This window comes from Tachypleus tridentatus, chromosome 10, assembly GCF_004210375.1.
Source record: "Tachypleus tridentatus isolate NWPU-2018 chromosome 10, ASM421037v1, whole genome shotgun sequence".
In the NCBI taxonomy this organism is placed as follows: Eukaryota; Metazoa; Arthropoda; class Merostomata; order Xiphosura; family Limulidae; genus Tachypleus; species Tachypleus tridentatus.
Genome location: NC_134834.1, coordinates 103,529,446 through 103,541,801, shown reverse-complemented (window position 1 = coordinate 103,541,801; position 12,356 = coordinate 103,529,446). Strand labels below are relative to the sequence as shown.

At 35.0% G+C, this 12,356-nt stretch overlaps 1 protein-coding gene across 1 annotated transcript in view; it reads right to left on the bottom strand.

The window, feature by feature from the left end:
- Nucleotides 1-12,356, bottom strand: part of LOC143230010 (transcription factor AP-4-like) — a 127,876-nt gene extending 115,520 nt beyond the window's left edge. Inside the window, exon 1 of the mRNA XM_076462954.1 lies at nt 12,284-12,356. Within this exon, the coding sequence (XP_076319069.1) occupies nt 12,284-12,341 (58 nt within the window). The 5' untranslated portion in view covers nt 12,342-12,356. The remainder of the gene's footprint in view (nt 1-12,283) is intronic.

The window sequence follows — 12,356 nt, the reverse complement described above, 5'->3', positions numbered from 1 at the left end:
TTTTCAGCGTGTCACATAAAGAGGAATGTCTTTAAACCACTGTTTTTCAGCGTGTCACGTAAAAGGCAATGTCTTTAAACCACTTTTTTCAGCGTGTCACGTAAAGTGGAATGTCTTTAAACCACTGTTTTTCAGCGTGTCACATAAAAAGAAACATCTTTAAACCACAGTTTTTCAGCGTGTCACATAAAGAGGAATGTCTTTAAACCACTGTTTTTCAGCGTGTCACGTAAAGAGAAATGTCTTTAAACCACTGTTTTTCAGCGTGTCACATAAAAAGAAATGTCTTTAAAACACTGTTTTTCAGCGTGTCACATAAAGAGGAATGTCTTTAAACCACTGTTTTCAGCGTGTCACATAAAAGGAATGTCTTTAAACCACTGTTTTTCAGCGTGTCACATAAAGAGAAATGTCTTTAAACCACTGTTTTTCAGCGTGTCACATAAAGAGAAATGTCTTTAAACCACTGTTTTTCAGCGTGTCACGTAAAGAGGAATGTCTTTAAACCACTGTTTTTCAGCGTGTCACATAAAGAGGAATATCGTTAAACCACTATTTTTTTCAGCGTGTCACATAAAGAGGAATATCTTTAAACCACTGTTTTTCAGCGTGTCACATAAAGAGGAATATCTTTAAACCACTGTTTTTCAGCGTGTCACATAAAGAGGAATATCTTTAAACCACTGTTTTTCAGCGTGTCACATAAAGAGGAATATCTTTAAACCACTGTTTTCAGCGTGTCACATAAAGAGGAATGTCTTTAAACCACTGTTTTTCAGCGTGTCATATAAAGAGTAATATCCTTAAACCACTGTTTTTCAGCGTGTCACATAAAGAGAAATGTCTTTAAACCACTGTTTTTCAGCGTGTCACGTAAAGAGGAATATCTTTAAACCACTGTTTTTCAGCGTGTCACGTAAAGAGGAATGTCTTTAAACCACTGTTTTTCAGCGTGTCACGTAAAGAAGAATATCTTTAAACCACTGTTTTTCAGCGTGTCACATAAAGAGGAATATCTTTAAACCACTGTTTTTCAGCGTGTCACATAAAGAGGAATATCTTTAAACCACTGTTTTTCAGCGTGTCACATAAAAGGAATATCTTTAAACCACTGTTTTTCAGCGTGTCACATAAAGAGGAAATCTTTAAACCACTGTTTTTCAGCGTGTCACATAAAGAGGAATATCTTTAAACCACTGTTTTTCAGCGTGTCACATAAAAGGAATATCTTTAAACCACTGTTTTTCAGCGTGTCACATAAAAGAAATGTCTATAAACCACTGTTTTTCAGCGTGTCACGTAAAAGCAATGTCTTTAAACCACTTTTTTCAGCGTGTCACGTAAAGAGGAATGTCTTTAAACCACTGTTTTTCAGCGTGTCACATAAGAAGAAACATCTTTAAACCACTGTTTTTCAGCGTGTCACATAAAGAGGAATGTCTTTAAACCACTGTTTTTCAGCGTGTCACATAAAGAGGAATGTCTTTAAACCACTGTTTTTCAGCGTGTCACATAAAGAGGAATATCTTTAAACCACTGTTTTTCAGCGTGTCACATAAAGAGGAATATCTTTAAACCACTGTTTTTCAGCGTGTCACATAAAGAGGAATGTCTTTAAACCACTGTTTTCAGCGTGTCACATAAAGAGAAATGTCTTTAAACCACTGTTTTTCAGCGTGTCACATAAAGAGGAATATCTTTAAACCACTGTTTTTCAGCGTGTCACATAAAAGGAATATCTTTAAACCACTGTTTTCAGCGTGTCACATAAAAGGAATATCTTTAAACCACTGTTTTTCAGCGTGTCACATAAAGAGGAATGTCTTTAAACCACTGTTTTTCAGCGTGTCACATAAAGAGGAATGTCTTTAAACCACTGTTTTTCAGCGTGTCATATAAAGAGTAATATCTTTAAACCACTGTTTTTCAGCGTGTCACATAAAGAGAAATGTCTATAAACCACTGTTTTTCAGCGTGTCACATAAAGAGAAATGTCTTTAAACCACTGTTTTCAGCGTGTCACATAAAGAGGAATGTCTTTAAACCACTGTTTTTCAGCGTGTCACGTAAAGAGGAATGTCTTTAAACCACTGTTTTTCAGCGTGTCACATAAAGAGGAATGTCTATAAACCACTGTTTTTCAGCGTGTCACGTAAAAAGGAATATCTTTAAATCACTGTTTTTCAGCGTGTCACATAAAGAGGAATATCTTTAAACCACTGTTTTCAGCGTGTCACATAAAGAAGAATATCTTTAAACCACTGTTTTTCAGCGTGTCACATAAAAGGAATATCTTTAAACCACTGTTTTTCAGCGTGTCACATAAAGAGGAATATCTTTAAACCACTGTTTTCAGCGTGTCACATAAAAGGAATATCTTTAAACCACTGTTTTTCAGCGTGTCACATAAAAGAAATGTCTATAAACCACTGTTTTTCAGCGTGTCACGTAAAAGGAATGTCTTTAAACCACTTTTTTCAGCGTGTCACGTAAAGTGGAATGTCTTTTAACCACTGTTTTTCAGCGTGTCACATAAAAAGAAACATCTTTAAACCACAGTTTTTCAGCGTGTCACATAAAGAGGAATATCTTTAAACCACTGTTTTTCAGCGTGTCACGTAAAGAGTAATATCCTTAAACAACTGTTTTTCAGCGTGTCACATAAAAGAGAATGTCTTTAAACCACTTTTTTCAGCGTGTCACATAAAGAGGAATGTCCTTAAACCACTGTTTTTCAGCGTGTCACATAAAGAGGAATGTCTTTAAACCACTGTTTTTCAGCGTGTCACATAAAGAGGAATGTCTTTAAACCACTGTTTTTCAGCGTGTCACGTAAAGAGGAATGTCTATAAACCACTGTTTTTCAGCGTGTCACATAAAGAGTAATATCTTTAAACCACTGTTTTTCAGCGTGTCACATAAAGAGAAATGTCTATAAACCACTGTTTTTCAGCGTGTCACATAAAGAGGAATATCTTTAAACCACTGTTTTCAGCGTGTCACATAAAGAGGAATATCTTTAAACCACTGTTTTTCAGCGTGTCACATAAAAGGAATATCTTTAAACCACTGTTTTTCAGCGTGTCACATAAAAGAAATGTCTTTAAACCACTGTTTTTCAGCGTGTCACGTAAAAGCAATGTCTTTAAACCACTGTTTTTCAGCGTGTCACGTAAAGAGGAATGTCTTTAAACCACTGTTTTTCAGCGTGTCACATAAAGAAACATCTTTAAACCACTGTTTTTCAGCGTGTCACATAAAGAGGAATGTCTTTAAACCACTGTTTTTCAGCGTGTCACGTAAAGAGTAATATCTTTAAACCACTGTTTTCAGCGTGTCACATAAAGAGAAATGTCTATAAACCACTGTTTTTCAGCGTGTCACATAAAGAGAAATGTCTTTAAACCACTGTTTTTCAGCGTGTCACATAAAGAGGAATATCTTTAAACCACTGTTTTTCAGCGTGTCACGTAAAGAGGAATATCTTTAAACCACTGTCTTTCAGCGTGTCACATAAAAAGGAATATCTTTAAACCACTGTTTTTCAGCGTGTCACATAAAGAGGAATATCTTTAAACCACTGTTTTCACCGTGTCACATAAAGAGGAATATCTTTAAACCACTGTTTTTCAGCGTGTCACATAAAAAGGAATATCTTTAAACCACTGTTTTTCAGCATGTCACATAAAAAGAAATGTCTATAAACCACTGTTTTTCAGCGTGTCACGTAAAAAGCAATGTCTTTAAACCACTTTTTTCAGCGTGTCACGTAAAGTGGAATGTCTTTTAACCACTGTTTTTCAGCGTGTCACATAAAAAGAAACATCTTTAAACCACAGTTTCTCAGCGTGTCACATAAAGAGGAATGTCTTTAAACCACTGTTTTTCAGCGTGTCACGTAAAAAGCAATGTCTTTAAACCACTTTTTTCAGCGTGTCACGTAAAGTGGAATGTCTTTAAACCACTGTTTTTCAGCGTGTCACATAAAAAGAAACATCTTTAAACCACAGTTTTTCAGCGTGTCACATAAAGAGGAATGTCTATAAACCACTGTTTTTCAGCGTGTCACGTAAAGAGAAATCTTTAAACCACTGTTTTTCAGCGTGTCACATAAAAAGGAATGTCTTTAAACCACTGTTTTTCAGCGTGTCACATAAAGAGGAATGTCTATAAACCACTGTTTTTCAGCATATCACATAAAAAGGAATGTCTTTAAACCACTGTTTTTCAGCGTGTCATATAAAGAGTAATATCCTTAAACAACTGTTTTTCAGCGTGTCACATAAAGAGAAATGTCTATAAACCACTGTTTTTCACCGTGTCACATAAAGAGGAATATCTTTAAACCACTGTTTTTCACCGTGTCACATAAAGAGGAATATCTTTAAACCACTGTTTTTCAGCGTGTCACATAAAAAGGAATATCTTTAAACCACTGTTTTTCAGCATGTCACATAAAAGAAATGAAATGTCTATAAACCACTGTTTTTCAGCGTGTCACGTAAAAAGCAATGTCTTTAAACCACTTTTTTCAGCGTGTCACGTAAAGTGGAATGTCTTTTAACCACTGTTTTTCAGCGTGTCACATAAAAAGAAACATCTTTAAACCACAGTTTTTCAGCGTGTCACATAAAGAGGAATGTCTTTAAACCACTGTTTTTCAGCGTGTCATATAAAGAGTAATATCCTTAAACAACTGTTTTTCAGCGTGTCACATAAAGAGAAATGTCTATAAATCACTGTTTTTCAGCGTGTCACATAAAGAAAAATGTCCTTAAACCACTGTTTTTCAGCGTGTCACATAAAGAGAAATGTCTTTAAACCACTGTTTTTCAGCGTGTCACGTAAAGAGGAATGTCTTTCAACCACTGTTTTTCAGCGTGTCACGTAAAGAGGAATGTCTATAAACCACTGTTTTTCAGCGTGTCACGTAAAAAGGAATATCTTTAAATCACTGTTTTTCAGCGTGTCACATAAAGAGGAATATCTTTAAACCACTGTTTTTCAGCGTGTCACGTAAAGAAGAATATTTTTAAATCACTGTCTTTCAGCGTGTCACATAAAAAGGAATATCTTTAAACCACTGTTTTTCACAGTGTCACATAAAGAGGAATATCTTTAAACCACTGTTTTTCACCGTGTCACATAAAGAGGAATATCTTTAAACCACTGTTTTTCAGCGTGTCACATAAAAAGGAATATCTTTAAACCACTGTTTTTCAGCATGTCACATAAAAAGAAATGTCTTTAAACCACTGTTTTTCAGCGTGTCACGTAAAAAAGCAATGTCTTTAAACCACTTTTTTCAGCGTGTCACGTAAAGTGGAATGTCTTTAAACCACTGTTTTTCAGCGTGTCACATAAAAAGAAACATCTTTAAACCACAGTTTTTCAGCGTGTCACATAAAGAGGAATGTCTTTAAACCACTGTTTTTCAGCGTGTCACATAAAAAGAAACATCTTTAAACCACAGTTTTTCAGCGTGTCACATAAAGAGGAATGTCTATAAACCACTGTTTTTCAGCGTGTCACGTAAAGAGAAATGTCTTTAAACCACTGTTTTTCAGCGTGTCACATAAAAAGAAATGTCTTTAAACCACTGTTTTTCAGCGTGTCACATAAAGAGGAATGTCTATAAACCACTGTTTTTCAGCATATCACATAAAAAGGAATGTCTTTAAACCACTGTTTTTCAGCGTGTCACATAAAGAGAAATGTCTTTAAACCACTGTTTTTCAGCGTGTCACGTAAAGAGGAATGTCTTTAAACCACTGTTTTTCAGCGTGTCACATAAAGAGGAATATCGTTAAACCACTATTTTTTTCAGCGTGTCACATAAAGAGGAATATCTTTAAACCACTGTTTTTCAGCGTGTCACATAAAGAGGAATATCGTTAAACCACTGTTTTTCAGCGTGTCACATAAAGAGGAATATCTTTAAACTACTGTTTTTCAGCGTGTCACATAAAAAGGAATATCTTTAAACCACTGTTTTTCAGCGTGTCACATAAAGAGAAATGTCTTTAAACCACTGTTTTTCAGCGTGTCACATGAAGAGGAATGTCTTTAAACCACTGTTTTTCAGCGTGTCATATAAAGAGTAATATCCTTAAACAACTGTTTTTCAGCGTGTCACATAAAGAGAAATGTCCTTAAACCACTGTTTTTCAGCGTGTCACATAAAGAGGAATGTCTTTAAACCACTGTTTTTCAGCGTGTCACATAAAGAGGAATATCTTTAAACCACTGTTTTTCAGCGTGTCACATAAAGAGGAATGTCTTTAAACCACTGTTTTTCAGCGTGTCACATAAAGAGGAATGTCTTTAAACCACTGTTTTTCAGCGTGTCACATAAAGAGGAATGTCTTTAAACCACTGTTTTTCAGCGTGTCACATAAAGAGGAATGTTTGATCACCTGTCTATTCATAAAAGTCACTAATAAATGTGAAAGTATATTTTGTAATTGCAAAAATAATTTTTAACTTTCTTTCAGGTTTCTTAACAGTCAACGTTGTTCCGAAGAAATCATAAAAATAACATTTTCCTTTGTGAATACGATAGAAATCTTCCTTTCGTGAATCACGGTTTTAAAGAACATTAGAGAACAACCCAGCTGTGAAATTTATTTCTAGTAAAGTTCTCATTAGGAAATCGTTTAAGATTAAAAAGTGTGCTCTTGTTCAAGAACAAAATATTCAGAATACTTAATTCGTATTTTGTTTGTTTCTTATTCAACTTGTTAGTGTATCAGAAGCGCCAGATGGCGCTATTCGAAAGATCCATAATAAAACGAAACAAAACAACACACCTATACTCTCACGTGCGTGTAGCATGTGATTCTTCTGTTCGAGTGAAACATTTCGAAGTTCTAAGACCTCAGTAGCACAGCGGAAGTCTTCTGCGGGCTAACATCGCCAGAAATCGGGTTTCGATACCCCTGGTGGGCAGAGCATGGATAGCCCATTGTATAGCTATGTGCATAATTATAAACAAACAAACACTTTCCCCTTTATTACTTTGTCCTAAGGAAATGACTTTTAATTGTAAGCTGCTGACCCGACAAAAGTATAAATTGGAAATAAATGAAGAAACCGTTTTCTAAAGTTCTTCCGACATCAGGATTTTCTCGGGAAAATGGAGTCAATTTCCATTAGCAGTAGAGGCCAAAACAACTTAACGATATATATGTTACTCTCAGTAAAGGAGTTACCATGACAACCTTCACACTTACCTGTAATAATAGAATCATTTTTCCACTACATACGTTACTCTCAGTAAATGCGTTACCACGCTAACATCTACACTTACAATCGAAACCCATCGCCTTGGTCACTATAAACCTCCATAGTAAGACCAGATCTTTGCTCACTACATACCTTACCTCGAAACTCTACTAGTAAAGTACAACATTAAATCAAATAAACCGACAGTCAGAATAAACAGATGTGTCTAACTGTTTTCTCTAAGCTCAAGTCTTCGTTGTCTGTAATGTTCACATAATCTCCACACAAGATATAACTTTCTTTTTATTAATATGTCGTCTAATTACCTTTAGATTTAAAGTTTGAAGACGGGTTATAAACTTGTCTTCATTATCTTCCAGAGGGGGTTCCATTGAATTCACTTTGAACTTAATTTCAAGCGCATTGTTACACTGTAAAAAGGGTGGCGCTTTGTCTTTAACCTAACTCTGTTTTCAGTTGTTTTCTTATGGCTGATTTAAGGATTTGCAAAAGAAGAAAAGTTAATTTTCAACCATCAAGTAAACAACAACAACAACAAGAAAATTTAAACTGATATAAATATTTTCAAAACTATGAAGTAATTGTCCCAATTTTTTTTTTTTTAAAATACGTTTTTATTGTACAAATAATGTTATGGAATATCAAACTTTGTGAAATGTACTCTAGTGCAATGTAGTTCAGCAATCCTTTCAAAATGTTCTGGTTTAGCTTGGCCTAGTTTTCAATGTGTTAAACGATAGCTTTGCGGGTCCATGGACACGTTTTGTTACCCAACACACAAGAGGCGATCCAAACACTGGCGCTATGGGTGAGTTATAAGGGTAGCAGTGAATTCTCACTAATATATTAGACAAAAAAAAACAAATACCAACAGTTGAACGTTCAGTGTTTTTAACTTCTTCCCTTCCCGTTCATAAGTTCAAAAGTAAGTTCGACTTCTGATAATAACCCTTAAATGGCTTTGTATAAATGTCCAATATAATAATTGTTTTTTTATTACCGCAACTCTAAATGATGGACTAACTGTGTGTGATATGTACACCAGAACTTTCGAAATTCGATGTTTAGTGTATAAGTTTTAAGATGTCCTTCAGTATAAAAAAAAAACGTAAAAGCAAACATCCTTTACACATTCTTCGCAACAAAGAAATTCTCGCGCTAAAATCCAGAAACTTGCTACATATTTTGCACAACGAGAAAAATGTTGTGCTGATTTGTTACACTGTCAGAATAAGACTTTCATACACTATGTCAGTGTCATGATAAAACTTCCATACAAGATATCACAATCTGGATAAAACTTTCATACAAGATGTCATTGTGTGGAGAAAACTTTCATACAAGATGTCAGTGCCATGATACGACTTAAATTCTGGATAAAACTTTCATACAAGATGTCATTGTGTGGATAAAACTTTCATACAAGATGTCAATGTCAGGATAAGACTTTCATACAATATGTAAAATTCTGGATAAAACGTTCACACGATGTATCAAATTCTGGATAAAACTTTCATACAAGATGTCAATGTCAGGATAAGACTTTCATACAAGAAGTAATTATCTAATTAAAACATTTTAAAGCGATGTTTTGTTTCAAACCCCATAAAATTACATAAAAATAATGTTTAAAAAATGTGAACAGATAATATAAAACATGTTTCTTACATAAAACCTATACAACATTCTTGTTAAATGTAGGACTTGTCTTGTTGGTACTTTAACCGAATAACAGCCAAGTTGTTACGTTTTGGCAAAACACCAACAGTTTGTTATCCTTGGGTAGAGATCACTTGTTTAAATTATTCTTCAAACTGTGTCATTAATTTGCTTACTAGCTATATGCAAAATAACAATTATGTATGTGGAAGATAAGAAAAACAAATGCTTTAAAAATGTTTGTTTAGAGTCAGTTGTGTTACCAGTTTGGTTTCATGAATGTCTTGAAGATGTATAAAAGATATTTTATGAGATGCTATTTGTATTTTTATAATATTGTTAACTAAACGTTATGTACGTTGATCAGTGATCACTCTTGGTAAGAAAGAACGAATAACTAGTGGAACCATCTAAAATTAATTTTTGTAACTGCCAGTGGTGATAAAGTGACAGTTTTTATTCAGCTACTCTATTACAGTATCGGTTGTACTGAGAAGCGAACAAGTTTCAATCGAAACCTATTCTTACCTTACTGTATGAAAACAAACGGCTATAAACATGTAAAGACGAATTGTGAACTCGTTGTTTCAAGAGAAGTGGTTCTAAACATATAATAACATATTGTCTTCTCACTGTATCAAAAAGAGCGAATATAGACGTTTGATGACGTATTCTCACCTCACTGTATTAAAAAAAACGGTTATAAATATGTAATGATGTAGTCTTACCTTACTGTATAAAAAAGAACGGTTCTAAACATGTAATGATGTAGTCTTACCCCACAGCATGTAAACATGTAATGACGTAGTCTTACCTGACTTTGTGAAAACAAACAGTTATAAACATGTAATGACGTAGTCTTACCTTACTGTATGAAAAGAACGGTTCTAAACATGTAATGACGTAGTCTTACCTCACTTTGTGAAAACAAACAGTTATAAACATGTAATGATGTAGTCTTACCTTACTGTATAAAAAGAACGGTTCTAAACATGTAATGACGTAGTCTTACCTCACTTTGTGAAAACAAACAGTTATAAACATGTAATGACGTAGTCTCACCTCATTGCATGTAAATATTTAATGACGTAATTTACCTTACTGTACGAAAAGAACGGTTCTAAACATGTAATGATGTAGTCTTACCTCACAGCATGTAAACATGTAATGACGTAGTCTTACCTCACTTTGTGAAAACAAACAGTTATAAACATGTAATGACGTAGTCTTACCTCACAGCATGTAAACATGTAATGATGTAGTCTTACCTCACTTTGTGAAAACAAACAGTTATAAACATGTAATGACGTAGTCTTACCTCACAGCATGTAAACATGTAATGACGTAGTCTTACCTCACTGTATGAAAACAAACGTTCAAATTAAGAGTAGGAATATTGTCACCTAAATTCATAACAAACTCGATTTGAACAAGAAAAACCAAGATATTTAGAATACAAGAAACAGATACATTTGAGTTTGTTCCATTTTCACGTATGTTAAATTTAATATTTTATTGTGTCATGCTTCTTTCTCCCGCTATGATTTGTTAACATAATTATAAATATTTTTTATTGAAAAGAGAAATAAAATAACGGTTCAGTTTACGCTCGTTTCTTTGTTCAGAGATTTCTATGCGTCAGTGATTTAAAAATAAAAAGACAGACTAGAGGAAAGACCGTTTGTTATCAGCACCCAACATATACGCTCCTATTGCTATCCGGCCAGATCGTATGAATCAGTCTTCATTGTTTTGTAATACTGCGCATGACCATAAAGTGCAGAACGTGATTGTGCAGCATCCCACGGATTCACGATTTGGGCACAATAACCATTAAGCCTATTCTGTTTATATAAGCAGTTAGCTGCACGTGTTTTCCAAACACCAATCAGAAATTGAAGTTTCTTACGCAAACATTTGATTTTTGTTATAACGGCAAGTGAAGTAGTCTTCGTTCCCTCATATTTCCATAATTTACATTGTGAACAGGCCCGACATGGTGGTTAAGGCACTCGACTCGTAATCTGAGGGCTCGAGTTGGAATCGCCGTCACACCAAACATGCTCGCCCTCTCAGCCGTGAAGGCGTTAAAACAGTGACAGTCAATCCCATTATTCGTTGGTGAAAGAGTAACTCAATAGTTGACAACGGGTGGTGATGACAAGTTGTCTTCTCTCTAGTCTTACACTGCAAAATTAGAGACGGCTAGCGCAGATAGCTCTCGAGTAGCTTTGCGCGAAATTCAACAAGCAAACAAACAAACACTGTGAAACTCTTTGAAGCAGCACGTAATCTATAGCTATGTAGATTAGTTGTGGTTAAAATACATCATAAATAAGCTACACCCATCTAAGCAAAAGTTGTATAAAGCTAAGCCTTAAATTGATGTATGATTTTTTGTTTGTTTTTTTAAATTTCGCGCAAAGCTACACGAGGGTTATCTGCGCTAGCTGTCCCTAATTTAGCAGTGTAAAACTAGAGGAAAGGCAGCTAGTTATCACCACCCACCGCCAACTCGTGGGCTACTCTTTTACCAACCAACAGTGTGATTGACCGTAACATTAGAGCGCTCCCACGCCTGAAAGAGCGATCATGTTTGGTGCAACGGGGACTCGAACCCGGGACCTTCAGATTACGAGTCGAACGCCTTAACCCACCTGGCCATGCAGGAATATTTAATGTATGAAATAATTGCCTTGTTTTAATAAATATATAACACAACACAATCATTGGAGAAACTTCGTGGGTCTTAATGGGAATTTTTACAGCTCTCTATACAACGTTTTCAGATAGGTTTTAAATTAATACGATTATTCCAGCAGTGAATATTTCTTTTCTAAACATAATTACGGCCTGGTGGATAGTGTAACTGATTTGCAGTTTTCAATTCTCAGGCTCAAATCTCCGTCACTGAACATGCTTGCTTTCTCAGCCATGGGAGCGTTATAAGTGAGTGTTTAATCCCATTATTCGTTGTTAAAAGAGTATCCCAAGAGTTGTCGTCAGATAGTGTTGACTGTGTGCATTCCCTCTAGTCTATCATAACCAAATTAAGGACTGCTGGCGTAAATTGCCCTCGTGTAACTTTGCGTGAAATACAAATCAAGCTGAAAACATTACATCACTTACCAAGGTTCCACGTGTCACATCGGTCTATTCAATTTCATATTTATTATTTACAATGGAGAAAAAAATTGAAGATGTTTAAACGAAACGTGTGATTTGTAAATGGGAAAAGCTGGTGATTGAAGAAGTTACTTTACATCTCATTCGAATATCACAAATAACGAGCTATTTAACCGTTTTGAATCACTAACCAAAAGGAATCGAAAGTGAAATTTCATTGCTATGAAAATAGCGTTACTTTTATCATACACACCTGTGTTAGTTTGCTTCCTGTTACTTGGTAACCTTGTAGATGGACTTCGAAAAACCATCGCTCACTTTCTATT